The sequence below is a fragment of the Mixophyes fleayi genome, chromosome 4 (genome assembly GCF_038048845.1).
Source record: "Mixophyes fleayi isolate aMixFle1 chromosome 4, aMixFle1.hap1, whole genome shotgun sequence".
NCBI lineage: Eukaryota > Metazoa > Chordata > Amphibia > Anura > Limnodynastidae > Mixophyes > Mixophyes fleayi.
The window spans coordinates 340,848,149-340,874,172 of NC_134405.1; the positions used below are offsets into that span (position 1 = coordinate 340,848,149).

At 43.3% G+C, this 26,024-nt stretch overlaps 2 protein-coding genes across 5 annotated transcripts; both read left to right on the forward strand.

The window, feature by feature from the left end:
- Nucleotides 1-451: 451 nt before the first annotated feature.
- On the forward strand, nucleotides 452-21,899 carry ADA2 (adenosine deaminase 2). Of its 4 annotated transcripts, none has more exons than XM_075210711.1 (10): nucleotides 452-571; nucleotides 15,690-15,994; nucleotides 17,012-17,237; nucleotides 17,348-17,558; nucleotides 17,698-17,825; nucleotides 18,068-18,158; nucleotides 18,918-19,026; nucleotides 19,765-19,922; nucleotides 20,003-20,205; nucleotides 21,101-21,899. In XM_075210711.1, the coding sequence occupies exons 2-10, from the start codon at nucleotides 15,697-15,699 to the stop codon at nucleotides 21,210-21,212; spliced, it is 1,536 nt and encodes a 511-aa protein (XP_075066812.1). In that variant the 5' UTR covers nucleotides 452-571; nucleotides 15,690-15,696; the 3' UTR covers nucleotides 21,213-21,899. The 4 variants fall into 4 exon arrangements, with proteins under 4 accessions (XP_075066812.1, XP_075066811.1, XP_075066813.1 ...); XM_075210710.1 differs by having other exon boundaries at nucleotides 459-633; XM_075210712.1 differs by lacking the exon at nucleotides 452-571 and adding an exon at nucleotides 13,700-14,098.
- Nucleotides 21,407-25,600, forward strand: LOC142150895 (uncharacterized). Its single transcript, XM_075206070.1, has 3 exons — nucleotides 21,407-21,465; nucleotides 21,724-22,318; nucleotides 22,896-25,600. The coding sequence occupies exons 1-3, from the start codon at nucleotides 21,407-21,409 to the stop codon at nucleotides 24,171-24,173; spliced, it is 1,932 nt and encodes a 643-aa protein (XP_075062171.1). The 3' UTR covers nucleotides 24,174-25,600.
- The last annotated feature ends 424 nt before the right edge of the window (nucleotides 25,601-26,024 follow it).

The window sequence follows — 26,024 nt, forward strand, 5'->3', positions numbered from 1 at the left end:
TGCCTTCAGACATGGATTGCATGGTGTAAGGTCATTATCTGCTTCGGAGCATTATCTGCAGTCATGTGTATTGAATACAATTCTCTCTGTCTTTCTGATTCTTTTAACTTTATAAGTTAATATGTAATTAAAGAGAAGTTTCTCCATGTAAAAAAACAAACCACATTATAATCATGTTTAGTACATATATGGTGGGGAATGTAGTGCAGAACATGACCTGTTACAGTGTCCCAGCAATATCGCTACAATTATTGTACAATGTATCCAGTGACAGTTTCCCCTTCTCACTGTGTATGGCAGCTGGAGTCACTTCCTCCTGCACTTTATGTAACTGTCTCTGGCTGTCACTATGCTGGGGACACCTTCAGGGACAGCTTGTGGGCGTAGCCTGGGCTGCTCCCTATTGGTGGGGTCTGGTACTAGCAGTGACGCTGCTGGAGGGGAGGGCAGCAGATGGTGGGTGGTTGGAGTGTTTGTCTGGACTCTTTCTCAGCTGTTTGGGGACTGAGAGGAGAAGGATCAGGAAGGATCAGAGCGCAGAGAACAAGCAGCTGAGAGTGAATACAGACAGGTCTGTGATCCTTCTGCATGCAGCCCGCTCCTTCCCTCCACCAGCCTGACACCTAGCACAAGGTAATGCCCGCTATGCCAACAGGCAGCAAACAGCTGGCAACAGTTATCACAAATAGAGACACAGACCCAGGGAGAGAGAGCGAGAGAGAGAGAGAGAGTCAGGACCCAGAGAGAGTCAGGACCCAGAGAGAGAGAGTGAGAGTCAGGACCCAGAGAGAGAGTCAGTTCCCAGAGAGAGAGAGTCAGGTCCCAGAGAGAGAGAGAGAGAGAGAGAGTCAGATCCCAGAGAGAGAGAGCGAGAGAGAGAGAGAGAGAGAGAGAGAGAGAGAGAGAGAGTCAGGACCCAGAGAGAGTCAGGACCCAGAGAGAGAGAGAGAGAGTCAGTTCCCAGAGAGAGAGAGTCAGGACCCAGAGAGAGAGTCAGTTCCCAGAGAGAGAGAGAGAGAGAGAGAGAGTCAGTTCCCAGAGAGAGAGAGAGAGAGAGAGTCAGGACCAGAGAGAGTCAGGACCAGAGAGAGAGTCAGGACCAGAGAGACAGAGAGAGTAAGGACCCAGAGGGACAGTCAGGACCAGAGAGAGAGTCAGGACCAGAGTGACATTGTCAGGACCCAGAGAGAGAGTCAGGACCCAGAGACAGAGTCAGGACCCAGAGAGAGAGTCAGGACCCAGAGACAGAGTCAGGACCCAGAGAGAGAGTCAGGACCAGAGAGAGAGACAGGACCAGAGTGACAGAGTCAGGACCCAGAGGGACAGTCAGGACCAGAGAGAGAGTCAGGACCAGAGAGAGAGTCAGGACCAGAGTGACAGAGTCAGGACCCAGAGAGAGAGTCAGGACCCAGAGACAGAGTCAGAGGATTGTACTCTGTCCCGTATTACTGTCACAAGCTGCAGATTGATGTATCTGTCCCTGGATACAGTTATATTTCTCAGCCTCCATCTTTGCAGGTGTTTATAAAGTATAACTTACATTCTGCAGTTTGCACCCAAAATCACCTTATGTTTACCAATTCCCCCTTTGAGTTGTCATACCACACGTGTACAATCTGTGTAGGTACCATGCATCACAACGGTCAACTGTAGCTTCAAATATCCGTTAGTTATATAAGTGTATTATGTATGTTATATTCATCAGTTTCTTATTAAATACTGAACACTGGAATAGTTCTCAGTATATATGTGTGTGCTACATGTGTGTACTATGTGTGTATACTATGTGTGTGTGCTATGTGTGTGCTATGTGTGTACTATGTGTGTGCTATGTGTGTACTATATGTGTGTGCTATATGTGTGTTTTCTATGTGTGTGTGCTATGTGTGTGCTATATGTGTGTACTATATGTGTGTGCTATATGTGTACTATGTGTGTGCTATGTGTGTGTGTGTACTATATGTGTGTACTGTGTGTGTGCTATATGTGTACTATGTGTGTGTACTATATGTGTGTGCTAAATGTGTGTACTATATGTGTACTATATGTGTGTGCTATATGTGTGTACTATATGTGTGTACTGTGTGTGTGCTATATGTGTACTATGTGTGTGTACTATATGTGTGTGCTAAATGTGTGTACTATATGTGTGTGCTATATGTGTGTACTATATGTGTGTGCTAAATGTGTGTACTATATGTGTGTACTATATGTGTGTGCTATACGTGTACTATGTGTGTGCTATATGTGTGTGTACTATATGTGTGTGCTATATGTGTGTGCTATATGTGTGTACTATATGTGTGTGCTAAATGTGTGTACTATATGTGTACTATATGTGTGTACTATATGTGTGTGCTATATGTGTGTACTATATGTGTGTGTACTATACGTGTACTATGTGTGTGCTATATGTGTGTGTACTATATGTGTGTGCTATGTGTGTGTGCTATATGTGTGTACTATGTGTGTGTGTACTATATGTGTGTGTACTATATGTGTGTGCTATGTGTGTGTGCTATATGTGTGTACTATATGTGTTCTATATGTGTGTGCTATATGTGTGTACTATATGTGTGTGTACTATATGTGTGCTATATGTGTGTGTACTATATGTGTGTGCTATGTGTGTGTACTATATGTGTGTACTATGTGTGTACTATATGTGTGTGCTATATGTGTGTACTATATGTGTGTGTACTATATGTGTGTGCTATGTGTGTGTGCTATATGTGTGTACTATATGTGTTCTATATGTGTGTGCTATGTGTGTGTACTATATGTGTGTGTGCTATGTGTGTACTATATGTATGTACTATATGTGTGTACTATATGTGTGTACTATGTATGTGTACTATATGTGTGTGTACTATGTGTGTGTACTATATGTGTGCTATATGTGTGTACTATGTGTGTGTACTATATGTGTGTACTATATGTATGTACTATATGTGTGTACTATATGTGTGTGTGCTATGTGTGTACTATATGTATGTACTATATGTGTGAACTATATGTGTGTACTATATGTGTGTGCTATGTGTGTGTGTGTACTATATGTGTGTGCTATGTGTGTGTGCTATATGTGTGTACTATATGTGTTCTATATGTGTGTGCTATGTGTGTGTACTATATGTGTGTGTGCTATGTGTGTACTATATGTATGTACTATATGTGTGTACTATATGTGTGTGTGCTATGTGTGTGTACTATATGTGTGTGCTATATGTGTGTGCTATGTGTGTACTATGTGTATGTACTTTATACTCTATCTAATGTACATTATCCCTTCTCTTGTTATGTCTCCATTTGTATGTATTACATATGTATTATGTATGTATTATGTATGTATTACGTATGTATTATGTATGTATTATGTATGTATTATGTATGTATTATGTATGTATTACGTATGTATTATGTATGTATTATGTATGTATTATGTATGTATTACGTATGTATTATGTATGTATTATGTATGTATTATGTATGTATTATGTATGACCCCTGCACAGCACTGCAGAATGGTAACTTCATATTTAACAGCTGTGGCAAGAAGGAAAACTACCACCTTCTTAGGCGTCAATTTTAGCCAAATGAACCTAAAACGTTCATAAACTGCGCCCCATTCAACGTGGCGCCCTGGGCGGTCCCCCCTCTCGCACATCCCTAGTTATATCCACACTATGTCTTATGTTGTGAATGTTCAGCTGGGGACACAGTATTGGAAATTGCTTCACATTCAATTTCTGTAATGATTTCACCCCAACGCCTGAAAGTCCCAATGAGCAGCCGATCCATGTGTACATACCTACACAACTTACCTACACCATGTGTACATACCTACACAACTTACCTACACCATGTGTACACACCTACACAACTTACCTACACCATGTGTACATACCTACACAAGTTACCTACACCATGTGTACATACCTACACAACTTACCTACACCATGTGTACATACCTACACAACTTACCTACACCATGTGTACATACCAACACAACTTACCTACACCATGTGTACATACCTACACAAGTTACCTACACCATGTGTACATACCTACACAACTTACCTACACCATGTGTACATACCTACACAACTTACCTACACCATGTGTACATACCTACACAACTTACCTACACCATGTGTACATACCTACACAACTTACCTACACCATGTGTACATACCTACACAACTTACCTACACCATGTGTACATACCTACACAACTTACCTACACCATGTGTTCATACCTACACAACTTACCTACACCATGTGTACACACCTACACAACTTACCTACACCATGTGTACATACCTACACAACTTACCTACACCATGTGTACATACCTACACAACTTACCTACACCATGTGTACATACCTACACAAGTTACCTACACCATGTGTACATACCTACACAACTTACCTACACCATGTGTACATACCTACACAAGTTACCTACACCATGTGTACACACCTACACAACTTACCTACACCATGTGTACATACCTACACAACTTACCTACACCATGTGTACATACCTACACAACTTACCTACACCATGTGTACATACCTACACAACTTACCTACACCATGTGTACATACCTACACAACTTACCTACACCATGTGTACATACCTACACAACTTACCTACACCATGTGTTCATACCTACACAACTTACCTACACCATGTGTACATACCTACACAAGTTACCTACACCATGTGTACATACCTACACAACTTACCTACACCATGTGTACATACCTACACAACTTACCTACACCATGTGTTCATACCTACACAACTTACCTACACCATGTGTACACACCTACACAACTTACCTACACCATGTGTACATACCTACACAACTTACCTACACCATGTGTACATACCTACACAACTTACCTACACCATGTGTACATACCTACACAACTTACCTACACCATGTGTACATACCTACACAACTTACCTACACCATGTGTACATACCTACACAAGTTACCTACACCATGTGTACATACCTACACAACTTACCTACACCATGTGTACATACCTACACAACTTACCTACACCATGTGTTCATACCTACACAACTTACCTACACCATGTGTACACACCTACACAACTTACCTACACCATGTGTACATACCTACACAACTTACCTACACCATGTGTACATACCTACACAACTTACCTACACCATGTGTACATACCTACACAACTTACCTACACCATGTGTACATACCTACACAACTTACCTACACCATGTGTACATACCTACACAACTTACCTACACCATGTGTACATACCTACACAACTTACCTACACCATGTGTACATACCTACACAACTTACCTACACCATGTGTACATACCTACACAACTTACCTACAGATCTGTGATCTTCATCTCTCATAACCATCTGACACTGTACAGATATCTGCCTACACTGCTGGTCGTTAGTGTGTGCACACTGCCACATTGACCCGGCATCGTTCCATCGATGATCATAATTTTTTTAGGAAGTCTGAAAAACCAAATCAACAGTTGCCATGTGTCTTTGTATGATAAAACATGATCGCGGGAGCATGGGCACTCTCGCAATATCTAAACAAGCGGTAGCTTATCGTGTGATCTGCACTGCAATTGCAAAAGTGTGTACACATTTCAGCTAAAGCACAATCGAGTCTTACAATATGAAACATTGTTCTGTGGAGGAAGCCAGCAGTGTCTTGTAATCTCTGACACTGCTGGGTAGTCAGTCTCGCTATGACAGAGGCGTTTCTTTGACTACAATGTACAAAACAGCAGCTTCAGCGCCCTGGAGCGTAGCTGGCGGTAAGTCTTAGCGTGGCTGTATCGGGAGGCCGCAGCCGTTATTTTGGAGCGCCGGATGAATAAGATAATAAGGAAACTATGTTGACTGTGTTGGAGAAGGGTTAAATTGCAAAAAAAACCTGCTATTTAATGCACAAAGAAAGTCTAAATAAAACATCTAGAATGCATTGTATTGTAGCCAGGGCACAGTCGTCTTACTGTCCTTGAGCACCCCAGCTCTCTGGCAGTACTCCGAAATACATTGCAATGACTGGTTAACTTATTACAGTTAATATCACAATTATAGATTGTTTAATCCTTATTATATTGTCTTAATTTTCATTGCTCCCGCTCATTGCAGATGGGTTTAAATGTCAGTTTATAACTTGTAGAGTTACACTATGACTATATAAATACCCAGTCCCCAGGGAGGAAAGGGTAAAACATATATATATTCTCCTGTCACCTGTCAGCTTGATGTATGGGAGTGAAACAGGACAGTTCCTCTTTTCTCTTAATGAATGAAAGTTCCTGAGATGTTGCTACGTCTGCAAAACAAATCAGATGATCTTCACTCTGAGATACGGTTTAATTAGTTTAAGAACCCTGTGAGACTTGTATTGATCATTTCTTTACTAAATGGTTATTTCAGTTATTGAGTTGTACCATCCCCCCACTTTCGTAAACCCCAGTTTTACGTTAATACTGTGATAGTGATCCATCCATTGAGATTGTACATTAGTGCAGCAAACCAACCAAATGACCGTTCCAGAACAGCCACCTATCTGATTGAAGGGGTAGAACACGAAAACTTTATAAAAATGCCAATCCCTACTTTGGGTAAGGATTTGTGGCAAACGTTTTAAAAGGGTCCAAAGAGTGGGATTGGTTGTGAATGGAACACAACCAATCGTATGGTGCTCTCTACAGCCCTTAAAGCCCCCTCCCCTCGCCCACCAGTCAAAAGCAGGGATCAGTTTTGCAGACAGGACTGTGTATAACCCCTCTAAAGTCTTGTTTAGGCATCAGAATTGTATAGACATGGCATTATAGACTGAAGTATCCATAGAACCTGACTGAGCCAATTCTGGGGTACATATAGGAAAGTGAGGACAAACCATGCTATATATCTGCTACTGATCTGTTACTGTGTCCTAAACAAAGGACTAGGTATCTTTTATATTACAAATTCCCTGCAGACTATCTGACATCACCCTACAACTTGCATCCCATCCAGTCCCTCTTTGATTGTTTACCGGGGTCATGTAGAGTTTGCGTTGTACTCTAACCAGCGTGAAATCAAGGACACAGCTTAAGCCCCAGGGAATGAAAGTTTCTGGCACTAAATTCCATGACTTAATATAACGTAACCTTCCTCTCCCGCTGTGACAGCAATTGTTTATCAATGCAGAAGTACGCATCGCTGATACAAATCAGTAGTACACTCTCATATATAATCTCATTAATGACCGGTAAGAAGCCGTATACTTATATGCTGCTTACTAATACGTTTACTGACTCTGTATAGCATAAATTTTCATTGTTTTTAGTGTCATGCAGTTCAAATTTAAAGGGATTTTACATTTTCAGTTGACCTTACATTGCATTGTCCTTCTGCTGTTTTCAGTGCTGTCTGTAGGTCATAAGGTAAAATTGTTTATTCCCATTGCCCTGCATATGACACAAAGATTCTCAGTGGATAAAATGGTATCCTGCGCAGTGCAGAGCAGAGCTGAATCATATCCAAGGGGTGTGTAGAAGCCAATAGAATAAAATCATCTGAAGGTGGATAAACCCTAAGGGGGGAATTCAGTCCTGAGTAAAGTGCCATTACAGAGAGACTGAATGTGACAAGGAGGGATATAAATCCCATAGAAAGAGCTGCCAGTCTAACAGAAAGAGCTGCCAGCATAACAGAGAAAGCTGCTAGCCCTGCAGAAAGAGCTGTCATTCTAACAGGGAGAGCTGCCAGGTTATTACAGAGGGCTGCCAGAATCACAGAGGGAACAGCCAGTGTCAAAGTGAAAGCTGCCTTTCCCAGAAGGGAGTCTGCCAGTGACAAAAATATAAACTGCCAACTGGAGTCCTGGTGCAGTAGTAGGAAGTGAACCCAACAATAACATGAGTATAGCTGTGTGATTGGATGGTGATGTCACAGTGAGCGCAGTCACACAGTCTATGTAGCAGTTTAGTGTGTGATTGGATGGTGATGTCACAGTGAGCGCAGTCACACAGTCTATGTAACAGGTTAGTGTGTGATTGGATGGTGATGTCACACAGTGAGCGCAGTCACACAGTCTATGTAGCAGGTTAGTGTGTGATTGGATGGTGATGTCACACAGTGAGCGCAGTCACACAGTCTATGTAGCAGGTTAGTGTGTGATTGGATGGTGATGTCACAACGCAGTCACACAGTCTATGTAGCAGGTTAGTGTGTGATTAGATGGTGATGTCACAACGCAGTCACACAGTCTATGTAGTAGGTTAGTGTGTGATTGGATGGTGATGTCACACAGTGAGCGCAGTCACACAGTCTATGTAGCAGATTAGTGTGTGATTGGATGGTGATGTCACACAGTGAGCGCAGTCACACAGTCTATGTAGCAGGTTAGTGTGTGATTGGATGGTGATGTCACACAGTGAGCGCAGTCACACAGTCTATGTAGCAGGTTAGTGTGTGATTAGATGGTGATGTCACACAGTGAGCGCAGTCACAGTCTATGTAGCAGGTTAGTGTGTGATTAGATGGTGATGTCACAACGCAGTCACACAGTCTATGTAGCAGGTTAGTGTGTGATTGGATGATGATGTCACACAGTGAGCGCAGTCACAGTCTATGTAGCAGGTTAGTGTGTGATTAGATGGTGATGTCACAACGCAGTCACACAGTCTATGCAGCAGGTTAGTGTGTGATTGGATGGTGATGTCACAGTAAGCGCAGTCACACAGTCTATGTAGCAGGTTAGTGTGTGATTAGATGGTGATGTCACACAGTGAGCGCAGTCACACAGTCTATGTAGCAGGTTAGTGTGTGATTGGATGGTGATGTCACAGTGAGCGCAGTCACACAGTGTATGTAGCAGGTTAGTGTGTGATTGGATGGTGATGTCACAGTGAGCGCAGTCACACAGTCTATGTAGCAGGTTAGTGTGTGATTGGATGGTGATGTCACAGCGCAGTCACACCGTCTATGTAGCAGGTCAGTGTGTGATTGGATGGTGATGTCACAACGCAGTCACACAGTCTATGTAGCAGGTTAGTGTGTGATTGGATGGTGATGTCACACAGTGAGCGCAGTCACACAGTCTATGTAGCAGGTTAGTGTGTGATTGGATGGTGATGTCACACAGTGAGCGCAGTCACACAGTTTATGTAGCAGGTTAGTGTGTGATTGGATGGTGATGTCACAGTAAGCGCAGTCACACAGTCTATGTAGCAGGTTAGTGTGTGATTGGATGGCGATGTCACACAGTGAGCGCAGTCACACAGTCTATGTAGCAGGTTAGTGTGTGATTGGATGGTGATGTCACAGCGCAGTCACACCGTCTATGTAGCAGGTCAGTGTGTGATTGGATGGTGATGTCACAACGCAGTCACACAGTCTATGTAGCAGGTTAGTGTGTGATTGGATGGTGATGTCACACAGTGAGCGCAGTCACACAGTCTATGTAGCAGGTTAGTGTGTGATTGGATGGTGATGTCACACAGTGAGCGCAGTCACACAGTTTATGTAGCAGGTTAGTGTGTGATTGGATGGTGATGTCACAGTAAGCGCAGTCACACAGTCTATGTAGCAGGTTAGTGTGTGATTGGATGGCGATGTCACACAGTGAGCGCAGTCATACAGTCTATGTAGCAGGTTAGTGTGTGATTGGATGGTGATGTCACAGCGCAGTCACACAGTCTATGTAGCAGGTTAGTGTGTGATTGGATGGTGATGTCACAACGCAGTCACATAGTCTATGTAGCAGGTTAGTGTGTGGTTGGATGGTGATGTCATACAGTGAGCGCAGTCATATAGGTTACACACAAACAGGAGAGCTCCATTACAAAATTGCTAATTGCCATTGCTGAAATAGAAATTATAGGGCTGGCTGGCTTGATCTAAATCTGCAGTTACATTTCACTGTACCATAGTCATAGCTCACTCAGAAACAGGAGAGGTGGCAGGGTTCAGTGCTGAAACATAAATTGTAATAATAGGGCTGTCAGTGTTCTTAAAAGTCTCCAGCAACATTCTACATGTGCCATAGCTCATACAGAAACAGGATGGGTGGCAGTGTTCTTGTCACTCTCCAGTCTCAGTCATGATGATACTAATCCCTACACTCCCTCATGTGCTAAAGCCTATGTTCAAGTGCATAGTGGTTTTAAGACAGGGAAACAAAAATGTAAATAAAAAGCTTGTACCTTTTCAAAGAAAAAAACCTCTCTAATAAAGGTGAAACTTTACTGTAGAAAAACATAAAATTGCCAAGATGCCATTGTACCCAAAATATTACCAGGCATACCAGCATCAGGTAGCTCCCTTCTCTTAGCTAGATTTCAGCACCTGCAATCTACACTGTCATGATATTCACCCTGATCATTGTGAACATCTTCCTCAAACAATACTAATTCATCCCCGCTGGAATCCACCATTACAGAAGTCTGTGTACTTTGATGTAATTGCAGATAATCTCCTTCCTCGTGGAATTTGTAGTTCATTTTATGGCACAGCTGTCACGATGTTTGGCCAATTCTTTTAGACCAGCCCAAATGTCAAAATGTTGTGCTGAATCATCTGCATCACCACTGGGTGTCTTAAGAAAGCTTAGTTTTTTCCTAGAAGCAGTTTGCAAAGAAACTGAAGTAGGAGACGTCGTTGTGTCATGTACCACTTGAGCTGTCAGCCTGCTGACCAGGAGCTCATTGCATCTCTTCTGATCTGGAACAGTGGGAAATAAAGACATATCTCTTAAACCTAGGATCAAGCACAGTTGTCAAAATGTAGTGATCCCATTTCAAGATGTTGATAACTCTTGAATGCTGGAGAAGCAAATTAAGTACTTAATCTATAATTACAATATAGTTAGCGGATTTGCTTTGTTTCATTTCCTCCTTTAATTTCTCTAGCTGCTTCTCAAAAAGTCTAATTAGGGGAATCACTTGACTCAAGCTAACAGTGTCTGCACTCTCTTCATAGGTGACTACTTCGCTGGACTAAAGTACATTCCCCCTCAAATTCTATTCTTCTTGCAGCTGCTGCATTCTCCTACATGCTGTTGCACAATCCCGAAAATGACCCTAGATATTTCGGGACACAGACAGCATCTCCTGCATATCATTGTAATTTTTGAAAAAATTCTGTACCACCAAGTTGATTGTGTGAGCAAAACAGGGAATGTGATGGAATTCCCCCCGCTGTAATGCTCTAACAATATTGGTGGCGTTAGCAGAAATCACATATCCTCAGGTGAGTCCAAGCAGGATAAGCCATGTTGCAATGACATCCCTTGTCAGCGGTATTATCTTTGACCTGCGCCTTGTCTAGTCTCTGATAAGCACCTCTCCCTCCCGCCTTCAAGACTTCTCCCGTGCTGCTCCCCCTTATGGAATTCCCGCTCAATCAGACTTTCCCACAGCCTTCAAATCTTTAGATGCTCTTTGAAAACCCATCTCCTTTTTAGAGGTGACCTTAACCCCCTGATAACACTCCACTCTGAGCCACACTCGCTCCTCTTGTTTTAGCTGTGCCCCCTCCTCCCTTTAGAATGTAAGCTCTCTAATGAGCAGGGTCCTTCATACCCTTTGTTTTCATGTCTCCATTAATTTTGTCTGCCTTGTCTGTGCTTGTTCTACGTATGTCTTGTTTTATGTATATCCTTGTCTTCCCTACTGTACGGCGCTGTGGAGCCTTACAAATCTATGATAATAATAATAATAATAATAATAATAATAATAATATTCCTCTTAGTGAAGCCGCTGATACACAGAGTAGCCTGCCTCAAAAAAAATTGACGTACTTGGGTACATGCTGCTGCTGTCCCTGCTGGTGAAGGCGAATTACCAACCCAGTGGGCTGCCACAGTCAAATCATCTTTAGTTTGCCCAGTTCCGCTTGTCCACATATCTGTGGTTAAGTGTACAGTGGGTAGAATGGCATTTTGAAGCCCAATAATTACATTTTACGAACCTTCTGGTAGAGGTGAGAAATAGCTTTTCTAGTAAAATGGTGTCGAGATGGAATTTGGTAACGGGGACACAAGACCTCAAGTAATTGTCTAAAACCAGCTGCATTATTAGTGGATATTGGACGCAGATCTAATACTAGCATAGTCCTTATGGCATCTGTGATCCGCTTTGCGACTGGGTGACAGCTTTCATACTTGCTAAGGATTGTTTAACAGTCAATTGTTGTAAACTACTAGTAGCTTTCTTCTTGGTCTGCTTCTGGGTTGAAGATCCACCCCCAGCAGCAGCAGCAGCAGTGGGACTAACGCTCAAGGATTCTTCTGAGGAGTCCTGGAAAGTGGAGGAGTCATCTCGCATTACCGACTTAGATGCAGAAATAACTCCGATCACTTGTGAGGATATTGATGATGAAGGTGTTGGGGGTATAGATTGCAGGTGCTGGGATCTAGATAAGAGAAGGGAGCTAGATGATGCTGGACTGCTTGTTGTTATTTTTTTAGCATAAGTTTCTGATTTTCCCAAGAGGTTTCCATGAACTCGCTTCAAATGCCGTAACATGGATGAGGATCCTAGATGGTTAAGTTCTCTATCTCTACTGACTGTGGCTTTACAATGCTAGAAATGGATAGACAACTGTAGTCAGAATTTGTGTAAAAATAATTCCACACATAAGAGGTGGATTTTTAGGTCTTATGCCCAGGCATGACAATGGCCGTCTTCTTATCACTGGCAAGAACTGCTGCAGTCTTTATTTGAAAGTGTATGAAAACAATATTGTGACCTGTGAGGTGGTCAAAATTTACTGCAAATGACTTGAAATTAGTGTTATTGAGGTTAATAATAATGTAGGAAGAAAAAAAAAAGCTAAATTATGTAATTTTAGCATATTTTTAGCAATTTTTCTAAAAAAATACATATCCAAAACCAAAACACACAAGGGTGGGTTTGCCAAAACCAAAACACGAAGCTAATCCAGATCCAAAACCAGAACCAGTTCATGGGGGTCAGTGAGTATCTCTAGTTAAAATATAACAGACTGTCAGTGTGTTAAAGGTTTTGCTGTAAGTAAAGCAGAACATAAACAGAACTATACAGTGTGCAGGATGTCTCGTGTTCTATGGCCGTAGTACTAACCACACGCCGGGTACCATCTATATATCAGACTGGGAGCTCGTACAGGCAGGGCCACTTTATAACTGTATATTACTCTGCGTATGTCCATCATTATTTCTAATCTCCACAATTGCTGCGGACTATGTTAATGATTAATAGATTAATAAATAATATTATTTATGATAATGCCTCTAATATTATACATTATACGGATTTCATAGGTCATAGAGAAGTTCGGTCACCGTATAAAAGTACCAGGCTGTAAGCTCAGTGCTCTTATACAAATGACACAAATCAGTGGTGACTTCTTATATCTAATAATGTAGCATGGACATTAGTCCTTAGAATACACAAGTTTTCCTGAAGAACGCTAAGCGATGACATCACAGTTCACTGACTATAAGCAATGACATCACAGCTCACCGATTATGAGTGATGACATCATGGCTCACTGAATATAAGCGATGACATCTGAGCTCATTGATTATAAGGGATGACTTCACAGCTCACTGATTATAAGCGATGACATCAGAGCTCACTGATTATAAGCGATGACATCAGAGCTCACTGATTATAAGGGATGACTTCACAGCTCACTGATTATAAGCGATGACATCATGGCTCACTGATTATAAGCGATGACATCAGAGCTCACTGATTATAAGTGATGACATCACAGCTCACTGTTTATACGGACATTGTTTACAGGCGTTTACACATATTTTAGCATAACTTGTGCACTAGAATAAAGTAAGAATGTGGTTTAGTCAGTGGAAGACGATAACTTTCCGCGACCTTGAACCAGAACGAAACAGATAGAGGAAGTGTTTACTGCAGAGTATCGGCACAGACAGCAGTTTCTGGCTGATTTCTTTGTCATACAGAACCCGTCACTCGTGCACAAACCGGCTATTTGCTGACCTTGCAGGTCTGGTGATAAAGCCGTGGTGTAAAGCCGGGTGTCACACTCAAGGATCCGCGCTGGGTAAGGTAGGACAGTCCTATCATTGGGGTTATATCTCTGTGTGTCGGGTGCCATCCTGTGCCCCGTATGGGTGGATGGGATACTGGGCAAATGTAGACATTGATCTGAGCCTGATGCACCCAACTTATTCTGGAAGTTACAGGGAGGACGAGGGGTAAGACGAGGGGGCAGATGGAACAGAGATATAGAGAGCTGGGAGGCAGCTTCTGTGGTGTGAAGGGGGCCGGGTGATGGAGAAATGACGGATACAGTCGTGGTCTCAGGAGTAGTAGAGAGCTGTGTGTGCACCCAGGCAGTAGGGGGAGTGGCAGACATGGGTGGAAGAGACAGGGGTGGTAGGAGGAAGAGAAGGTGGAGATAAGTGGGGCGGTAGAGGAATCACCCAACTTTATTGTGCATCAGTCTTGAAGTGAATCCGCTCATCTAGTGTGACCCGTTCCGCTGTTATTTATATTATTTATTGTACTCTACATACAATGTTTATATTGTGCAGAGGGGCGCAGCGTGGAATTGTTCTGCATATGCCAAGAAAAGTGGCTGCACTTATACGCGTCTATGCAGATCTGCGTTGTGTCACTTATGCCCGATTGTGTCCGGAACGGGTGAGGGACGGGGCGTTCTGACGTAGCCCTAATTTGCAATTGCGAACAGATGTAGATCGGAAAAGAGACGCATATATACGCCAGTGGGTGGTATAAGGAAAGGTGCAAATAGCGGATGACGATTATGGCTAGCGGATCTCTTGCGCCTGGTTGTTTGCGAACGCTCCACTGACTCTGGCTCTTATATATAACAGTTTTATGTGCTTGTTTAAGAAGTTCTTCTTTCCACGTACGTGAGACGGGACTTGTTTCTCCGGTAGTAGACAGTGCAAGTTGTATTGAATAGACAAAACGTAATCAAATAGTCATAAACATGGCGCGAGGGACGGGGCGCAGAGCCGTAACTTAGAATTCTAGCGCCTGGGACGGGAAGGACAAAAGCCGCCCCCCTAGACCTCAATTTTAACCAAATGATCCTAAAATATTCCTAAATTGCGCCCTCATTCAGCGTTGCCCCCTGGGCGGTCTCCCCTGACGCACAGCCCTAGTTACGGCCATGATGGGGCGTGTAATCTACCCGTGCAGAGTGGCATACATCTTGTGATAGCTGCAACTTTGCTTATGCCCGAAACTGTGCCGTTTTTAATTAACGTTATTTGCTCCTGTGAGGCGCAATTGCGACCAACTTTGCATCAACCACAGAATATTTCAGATACAGTTTCACTGCCCATATGAGCTTACAATCTAGATTTGATACCTGAAAGACAGGGAAACAAGGAGACCTGCTCAAGTTTCCAGGAAGCAACTAGGGGAACCAGAACATTAAGAAAGACCCTGTATGTAAATGAGGGGAGGAGACAGTATGTAAATGAGGGAATGTGGCCAGGTAGCAGACATTCTAGTAGTGTAAAAAGAAAGGTGGCCCCTGCTCTGTATTTAAATGAGGGGGAGGAGCCAGATCAGCTGACATTCTAGTAGTATAACGAGAAAGGCCTCGCTCAGTGCTCCTTATATAACGGTCATTACAGCAGTACATTGTGCCTCTTTATTCCAGTAAGAAGATGACGACCTCGCCAACATGGATCCTCCTTCTGTCCGCTGTCAGCCTTGGCCACTGCGCCCCGTTATGGGAGGAACGCGACGTTCTGATGGATAAGGAGAATTTCCAGAGGGTCGGAGGCAGCCTGGTCCTGGGAGAGAGAGAAGTGGAGGCCAATAAGAACCTGATGAGGATAAAAGAAGCGGAAATGAGTCAGGCCGCGAGCACGGGGGTCTTCCCTCCCAGCATGCATTTCTTCAAGGCCCGTGGGCTCATCCAGCAGAGCAAAGTGTTCAACATTCTTAGAGAGATGCCGAAAGGTGAGAACGCACAGTCACATTTACTGCGGTCAAAGGACCACCGTAGGCTGAACGCGGGCCTGGTTCAGCGAGGAACGCAATTTGCGTTTTTCTTTTAATAAGGACGGATATTACACGTACACCCGTATTCAAGTATAAGCTGATCTCATGAAACGTTTCCATTTGAATCTGGGTATAAGCACACTCATACAATATATCAGGATGTTATTAATGTATACTGTACATAACATAGATTGTTACAGTTGCTCTTACCTGCAGACACATTGCTGGTTCACAAATGCGCAGTAAGACTGGAAGCCACGATTCCTTTTTCACCACAATTCAAATAATAAAGTTTAAAAAATAAAAAACTTAAAAAAATAGAAAAATAAATAATTGTTTTTGATAAAGAAAAAATGATTTATTTACCTACCTTCTATCCTTTTATTGCATTTTATGACACACGATAATATCATCCCTTATATACGCAAATGGCGGCTATATATCCCAGAGAGGGTTTTATTACCATAATTATTTCCATTACATTTTGTATAACCCATTTTAGCTTCTAATTTGTTATTTGTCTCCATTGGACGCCTGACGTGACGTTATCGTGTTTACTATAGCGCCCTCTAGTGGCCTAACACATCATAGCACTCACTGGTTTTAGATAATACATTTCCAAAATGCCAGCGCCTCATGTGAGTGTATCCTATGTACTGGAAAATGTATAGAGGGGGGCTAAAGGAAGAGGGCAGCAGACCAGGGTTTATCCCTAACTTTCGTCTGTCACATCCACCACGTCCTTCTTTATCCTTTACGATCAGCTGTACAAATGGGCTGAACAATTGATTACAATTTGCTAGGAAAACGCAAGATAAATACATAAACACTTCAATTACATAGAATGACATGAATCTAACAATCATGCTGTATAATTCTGACACCCTTTGTCTCCTACAATAGTCTACACTCAAATTGTGAAAAAGATGGTAAGATTTTTTTTTTTAACTCTGCCATAATTGCCCCCCCCTGTAGGAGGCGCTCTGCACCTACACGATTTTGCGATCCTGAGCGTGGATTGGCTGGTGAAAAACGCCTCTTACCTACCAGACTGCTACATCTGCTTCACCAGAACTGGGGATTTGAGATTTGTGTTCTCCAAACCAGCTCCGGTGGGACAGCTGCCCCCGGGCTGTTCCGAGTGGATCCTCCTGGAAACGTACAGGAAGAAGCTGGGAAATGTGACAGAGTTTGATAGCAGGTCAGTGGGTGGGTCATTCACTGTCGGGAGATGGACTCTACTCTCTTGGAATCTGGGGCATTGCGGTAGAATTTTGTGGAAACATTTCCTCCATTCTCCATTTATTTCAGCTTGATGCGCAACCTCACCCTGCTGACAGATACCCCCGAGATTGATTACCCGTCTCAGGACATAATCTGGCGTCGGTTTGAGGGGGCTTTCATCGCTGGAGCAGGCCTGATCTGCTATGCCCCAGTCTTCAGGGCGTATATCTACGAAGGGCTCAAGGAACTCTATCAGGATAACATCCAATACATCGAGCTGAGAGCCATGCTCCCCCCGGTGAGTGTGCACGCTGCATAGTTCTATACTTATATACTGCCACCTGGTGGTCACTGGTCCTGGTAACGTTCTGTGTCTGATTTATGATAATGATACAAGAGATAACAGATCTGTGTCCGACAACCTCCCTCCCTCCAAGGTTTACGAGCTAGATGGTACGACCCATGATCGCTCCTGGTTAGTGGCTTCTTACAGAGATGTGGCCAAGAGGTTCACGGAAGACCATCCGGATTTCTTGGGACTAAAGATCATCTATACCGTACACAGGTAAGACCTGCATCTGTTGGGATTACGCGCTCAGGGACGTAGCCAAAACATATCATCAGATGGCATTCCCGTCCACCTTCGTGTCCATCCATTTGGTTCCATCCCATGGTCTCAGAATATGCTGCAAACACCAAGCTCCGGGGCATCGATAACTGTGCCAAGTTCTTTCCACCGTGTCCCAGGTTGGTTGACGTTTGATGAAGCCTAACAAGGATTTACTGGAACACTTTTATTTTTTACAGACACGAGGATGTTTCAAAGGTGAAAGCAGCCGTCCACGTGGCGATGCAGCTGATGGCCGAGTTCCCTGACACCATGGCTGGCTTCGATTTGGTAACAATGAGTCTATAGTCTTTTTCTGAGGAATGGGCGATGAGTGTGTGCAACAGAGAGTAGATGGAAGATGACATAATCCCATAGGATGAGCATAATTGCCAGGTGTGACCTGTATAGGTGTCACGTGCATACTATGTGTGTGCTGACTATCCAGCAGCTCTGGCATTTGCCGAATGGGCTATTAGTACTAGCTGCTCTGGGCTCCCAAACATTTGTTAAAATGCACTTACTAAGTCTCAGTAAACCCTACGAGTTGTAGATCAGTCACTATTATCTGCAAATAGATGGAGACACAATGGAGACAAATATCAGCCTCTCAGTGGACAATGAGGCATCTGTGCCAAGTATTTATTTAATTCTTATTTATGTATCTGGCATACAAGTAACGTCCGTGTGTTGTCTGTACGACGTATCTGTTTAGTTTTCCCAGTCTGGTCTTGGCATGCTGGCAAATTGTTACTTTGGAAACTGGAAACTCAATACAGTTGCATCGATGTAGACGAAAGGAAACCGATGGAATAATATTTAACGAAGTTACTTTAACTTTACTTTCTCAAATATACAGGTTATTTAATATAATACTCAGGAGTAAAGTAGAAGTGTAATACTCAGATACAGGTAACGGAGTGCGATATAAGTAGAACAATACTATATATGCCCGGTGTCAGGACTGTCCATCGCCCCTGCCCAGATGCCACGATAAATGTACATGGCAGACACTTATGAACCAAGAATCTGGTGTTTTTTTTCTCGTAGGTCGGCCAAGAAGATGCCGGGAACTCTCTGTACCAACTCCTAGACGCCCTCATCATCCCCAGCAAGATGGGAGTCACCCTCCCCTACTTCTTCCATGCCGGAGAAACTAGTAAGACACTGGGGGAGACGGAGGCCTGTGATCTCTCTTAAACATGCGCTTTGGCAGTGCAAGGGTTAAAACAACTGTTACAGTGGTGGCTCTGAACATGAAATGCCCCTTTCTGCAACAGCAGTGTGTGCGACCTGGCGGAGACTGGCATCGCTCAGGATATCCCTCTTCATGCATTACTTAGTTTTCACAACGCGTGTGCCCCGAGGGAACGTTATTAGTTGTAACCCATAGCGGGCACAGTGAATGTGCCTAAAGCCAGAGATTGGCTCAATGGTTTCATAAGCAGAGTCTCTTCCTCTGCTTGTCAATCGGGGCAGCACGGTGGCTCAGTGGTTAGCACTTCTGCCTTACAGCACTGGGGTCATGAGTTCAATTCCCGACCATGGCCTTATCTGTGTGGAGTTTGTATGTTTTCCTCGTGTTTGCGTGAGTTTCCTCCGGGTGCTCCGGTTTCCTCCCATACTCCAAAAACATACTGGTAGGTTCATTGGCTGCTATCAAATTGACCCTATTCTGTGTGTGTGTGTATGTCTGTGTATGTTAGGGAATTTAGACTGTAAGCTCCAATGGAGCAGGGACTGATGTGAGTGAGTTCTCTGTACAGCGCTGCGGAACTAGTGGCGCTATATAAATAAATGATGATGAGCCGAGATTATGGTCAGAACATGTAGGCGATGATGAGTGATACATGATTACTTATCATTAATTGTTATATGTTTATGTAAATCTAATCAGGCTGGCAAGGGATGGATGTGGATGAAAACGTTCTGGATGCTCTGCTGCTTAACACTTCCAGAATTGGCCACGGATATGCCCTCCTCAAGCACCCTGTGGCTCGGGAGCTATCCCTGAAGATGAATGTCCCTCTTGAGATCTGTCCGGTGTCCAACCAGGTAACTGGAAGTTAAGGTACCTCCATGGGTGTCTTGTTCCCTCCTTTACCCTCATTATCTGATTTATTTATCTCCCTCAGGTGCTCCTCTTGGTGTCCGACCTTCGCAATCACCCAGCGGCTGCACTTCTGGCCGACGGTCAACCTCTGGTCATTAGTTCCGACGACCCATCTATTTTCGGTGCCCAAGGGGTGTCTTACGACTTCTATGAGGTGTTCATGGGAATTGCCGGTATGAAAGCCGATCTGAAGACTCTGAAACAACTGGCAATGAATTCGATCACGTAAGTGGAATGCGCTTCATATCAAGGCTCAATGTTTTATGGCACAATTAGTCAGTGTACACAGTTTATTTTAATTATTACAAAACTAATTAAAAGTTCAACTACTAGACTTCATTGCCTGTCCCCTAACACTTACTGGACTACAACTCCCATCATGCTCTCGCGGTGACTGAGCATTGCTTATGCTTCTGTGATTCGCTCTACAATGGCTGCGAACGTATTTAAAGTCTCTCTAGATCCCCAGGTGTCTCAATTGACCTCACCTGTCCTCGCTGCCATTATCTCTCCCCTGCGGTTTGTACACTGGATGGAGAAAAGATAGAATCACTAAGAGATCATTAATCCCTACGACACGGGAGCTGTGCACGTGGCCGTCTTTGCAATGTGGATGATGGAACAGAGAACTATAAAACACGTTCTACCCTTGTTCCTCCTGCGTCATCCACCTTACTAACGCGGCCACGTGTTCTGCACCAGTGTCCGTCCATAGGGTTCAATGATTGCTAGGTGAGTTTCCATCTCTCATTCATATACCTGTGGAAAACGGGGGAGAAATGCAAAGACGTTGTGCATCAACCCTAAGACGGAGGATTCAGCAGGTTAGTCTAGTGGTATGAAAAATTGGAACCTTGTCATTGTGCTTCCTGTAAAGGATCGAAAAGGTAATTACCAGTTAAATACATCTATCCGTATTTTAGTGGTTTTCTTTAGGTGACAGTTTCCCATTGATCCATAATGTTTCAGAGACCATCCTTCTGCGTATCCCAGCCGGAACGATAGCCCTATATTCCTATAGTGTATCTGAGAATGTAGTTACGTTGTAGCGCAGGACGTGTCCCCCGCGTTCCTCCTATACTATAACGACTGACAATGCCGTACGGTTTCCTCTGTTCAGTTACAGCTCTTTGTCCCCAGAGGGGAAGGACAGAGTCACAGACATCTGGCAGAAGAAATGGGACAAGTTCATTGAAGATTTGGCCAAGGGGACGCTGGGGGAGAAGCAGTAGAAGAGGAGGACGCTTGTGTAACGAAAGACCCGGTATTCGGCATCATGTGAAGCTTCTGGAGAATGAAAACTTTACTTTTATGAGAAGAGAAAACACTTCACACAATACTGAATGAGGGTCGCGGAGAAGTGAATGTGAGTGAGTGAGTGAGTGGAGGAAGAGAGAGTGAGTGGAGGAAGAGAGAGTGAGTGGAGATGAATGTGAGCGAGAGAATGAGTGACATTTTGGGAGAGGATAAGGAGAAAACATGGAGGTGATCACAAGGGGGGTGGCAGCGATAGAGACGCGGTACTGGGAGGACTGAGGGGTACCTGGGGTGGGGCACATAAATAGTACATTATTTATTTACAATTTCTCTTTTTATTCTTTGTAACTAAGTATCACTGAAAACACTTTAATTTGAGCCCAGTAATGGAGCAGCCAAGATTAACCAACATTTCCTAAGCTAATGAATGAAGTTTCATTGAATAGATTCTAAGTGGGAGAGATAATAATAAAACAACTACCTCAGTCTACTAGATACAATTACCTGTACCCTACCCTCTACCGTATACCACCTGTACCCCACCCTCTACTGTATACCACCTGTACCTCACCCTCTACATATATTACCTGTACCCCACCCTCTACCGTATACCACCTGTACCCCATTCTCTACCGTATACCACCTGTACCCCACCCTCTACCGTATACCACCTGTACCCCACCCTCTACCGTATACCACCTGTACCCCACCCTCTACATATATTACCTGTACCCCACCCTCTACTGTATACCACCTGTACCCCACCCTCTACATATATTACCTGTACTCCACCCTCTACATATATTACCTGTACCCCACCCTCTACCGTATACCACCTGTACCCCACCCTCTACCACCTGTACCCCATCCTCTACCGTATATCACCTGTACCCCACCCTCTACCGTATATCACCTGTACCCCACCCTCTACCGTATACCACCTGTACCCCACCCTCTACCGTATACCATCTGTACCCCACCCTCTACCGTATACCACCTGTACCCCACCCTCTACCGTATACCATCTGTACCCCACCCTCTACCGTATACCACCTGTACCCCACCCTCTACCGTATACCACCTGTACCCCACCCTCTACATATATTACCTGTACCCCACCCTCTGCTGTATACCACCTGTACCCCATCCTCTACCGTTACCACCTGTACCCCACCCTCTACATATATTACCTGTACCCCACCCTCTACATATATGACCTGTACCCCACCCTCTACATATTTTACCTGTACCCCACCCTCTACTGTATATTACCTGTACCCCACCCTTTACTGTATATTACCTGTACCCCACCCTCTACTGTATACCACCTGTACCCCATCCTCTACCGTTACCACCTGTACCCCACCCTCTACATATATTACCTGTACCCCACCCTCTACTGTATATTACCTGTACCCCACCCTCTACATATATTACCTGTACCCCACCCTCTACATATATTACCTGTACCTCACCCTCTACTGTATATTACCTGTACCTCACCCTCTACCGTATATCACCTGTACCTCACCCTCTACTGTATATTACCTGTACTCCACCCTCTACCGTATACCACCTGTACCCCACCCTCTACATATATTAACTGTACCCCACCCTCTACCGTATACCACCTGTACCCCACCCTCTACATATATTACCTGTACCCCACCCTCTACCGTATACCACCTGTACCCCACCCTCTACATATATTACCTGTACCCCACCCTCTACTGTATATTACCTGTACCCCACCCTCTACTGTATATTACCTGTACCTCACCCTCTACTGTATATTACCTGTACCCCACCCTCTACATATATTACCTGTACCCCACCCTCTACTGTATATTACCTGTACCCCACCCTCTACATATATTACCTGTACCCCACCCTCTACTGTATATTACCTGTACCCCACCCTCTACTGTATATTACATGTACCACACTTTCTACATATATTACCTATACCCCACCCTATACTGTATATTACCTGTACCACACCTTCTACATATATTACCTGTACCCCACCCTCTACCGTATACAACCTGTACCCCACCCTCTACATATATTACCTGTACCCCACCCTCTACATATATTACCTGTACCCCACCCTCTACTGTATATTACCTGTACCCCACCCTCTACATATATTACCTGTACCCCACCCTCTACTGTATATTACCTGTACCCCACCCTCTACTGTATATTACCTGTACCCAACCCTCTACATATATTACCTATACCCCACCCTATACTGTATATTACCTGTACCCCACCCTCTACATATATTACCTGTACCCCACCCTCTACTGTATATTACCTGTACCCCACCCTCTACATATATTACCTGTACCCCACCCTCTACATATATTACCTATACCCCACCCTATATTGTATATTACCTGTACCACACCTTCTACATATATTACCTCTACCCCACCCTGTACCGTATACCACCTGTACCCCACCCTCTACATATATTACCTGTACCCCACCCTCTACTGTATAGTACCTGTACCCCACCCTCTACCATATATTACCTGTACCCCACCCTCTACCGTTTATTACCTGTACCCCACCCTCTACCATATATTATCTGTACCCCACCCTCTACCATATATCACCTGTACCCCACCCTCTACCGTATATCACCTGTACCCCACCCTTTACCGTATATCACCTGTACCCCACCCTCTACCGTATATATCACCTGTACCCCACCCTCTACTGTATATTACCTGTACCCCACCCTCTACCGTATATCACATGTACCTCACCCTCTACCATATATTACCTGTACCCCACCCTCTACCATATATCACCTGTACCTCACCCTCTACCGTATATTACATGTACCCCACCCTCTACCATATATTGCTGCCCCCATACTATACCATGACGCCTCACAACGCAGTATTAGTATCTTCTCCAGGTGAAGGGTTCCTGTGATCTCATCATGGGGAAATATATTAGTATTTTTATAAACGTTCAGCACTTGTATCTGTATATTGTATAGATATGACTTTATATAGTAACATAACTCAGCACCTTTTAGGATCATTATAATATAAAAACTCTCCTTTTTATCATCTCAATGGTGCTCATTTAGAATTGGACATAGGTCTGTTTTTTTGCGTAAGATTCGCATATCTGCCCGGTGCACGTACCCCAAATACACCGCGACTGGAGGGCGGTCATTAGTGATGATCTAACCTAGCTTCTGATTGGCTGACTGCACATTGACCCCTCCAACTGACCGTACTTCATTCATTAGTCACATTACTTCACTGATATTTCTGGTTAGCCTATTGCAGAATAGAAGGTTACCCTTAGATCTGTAAATCGTAAATCAACAGAATTTATTTAATTTTACTTAAATTTACTTTATTTGTGTTTGTATTAAATTACATTTTATATGGAAATGTGACTTTTGTTAATAATTGTCAATTGTGTATGTAATACTTTATTACATTATTAAATGTTGTACACATAGATTAATATAACTTTTCTACTAACACTGTCCAGCTGCATCCCTACACGATCCCTACTGTATTTTTGGGTGACACCCTGGCTACGCTTCCTAGGCCATGTCGTGATGCTCCAACTGAACATATGTACATAAATATGCTTTTTACTTGTGTCTTTTCCTACATATGTTAAATGCGTCCAATTTTAAATGAGCTCCATTATCTTTAACTCTCAGGATGCAGAATTCTGAGTCAACCAGATAAACACAACGCCTGGGAATAGGCTCCTAAAACTGTTTTATCTTGTGTGGCCCCCAAATATGAAGTACGGGGCAGATCTTATGGGCAAACGTCATTCTAAAGTGACAGAAATGCTGCATAATGTTTGGGTCACTTACATTATCCATACAACAGCGCAGTGTTTGTAAGGAGAGACATATTTGTGTTATAATTGCATTAATAACATAACAGAGACACAACTGCACAGATCCTTATCCATTTTGTTTATTGCAATGATAATAAAGTCCTTACTATAAATGACATGTCCATTATAAACCACTGAGGAGGCCGGCCTTGTGACTTATAATATACGGCACAGGAATCTGGCGTGTCTTCTAATATCTCTAATATTTTACAGTAGAGAGATCATTATTCCTTGTAATAAGCAAGTTTTCCCAAAGGAACAATGAAATGATGACATCACAGTTCACCGTTTTTACAGATATTATTTCCGTACATATTTATACCTCTATTAAGGTCATTTGTGTATTATAAGTATTTTAGGACAGACGATTATTAATAATCATTTCTTTCATTTATCTTAGTCTGGCATTGTATTTTCCTGTAAAGAAAATGTTTTATATTGTGTGGTTTCAATAAACACTCTATGAAAGTGAGATTTCAGCCTCCGTGTTTGTGCGCCGTTTATATGTCAGTCGTTATCATCCGGATTATGGGCAATGCAAAATTTCCTGTTTACAGGTCGTCAATCAGGATCTTATGTCAGAATAAATAAGAGGATTTTTGTACTTACGTTAAATCACTTTCTCCGAGTCCATCTGGGGGACACTGCTACCTTGGGGTTGTCTGAGGGCGTTGGAGTTGGCACTTAGACAGTTAAGAACTAAACTTGCTGCTGACTCCTCCCCTCTGCAATCCCATCCACCTCAGTTAATACTAAAGTCCCAAGAAAAAATTGGACAAGTCTAACTAACTAAAATTACAGCAAAAGGGAGGGAACGCAGTGTCCCCCAGATGGACTCGTAGAAAGAGATTTAATGTAAGTACAAAAATCCTCTTTTCTCCATCATCCATTCTGGG

Coding starts and splice junctions, on each gene's coding strand:
- LOC142150895 (XM_075206070.1), top strand. CDS start 21,407: ATGAATGTGAGCGAGAGAATGAGTGACATTTTGGGAGAGGATAAGGAG. Junction 21,466..21,723: donor GATAAGGAGAAAACATGGAG/GTGATCACAAGG, acceptor CAACTACCTCAG/TCTACTAGATACAATTACCT. Junction 22,319..22,895: donor CACCCTCTACCGTATACCAC/CTGTACCCCACC, acceptor TACATATATTAC/CTGTACCCCACCCTCTACCG.
- ADA2 (XM_075210711.1), top strand. CDS start 15,697: ATGACGACCTCGCCAACATGGATCCTCCTTCTGTCCGCTGTCAGCCTT. Junction 17,559..17,697: donor TGAGAGCCATGCTCCCCCCG/GTGAGTGTGCAC, acceptor CCTCCCTCCAAG/GTTTACGAGCTAGATGGTAC. Junction 19,923..20,002: donor TCTGTCCGGTGTCCAACCAG/GTAACTGGAAGT, acceptor TATCTCCCTCAG/GTGCTCCTCTTGGTGTCCGA.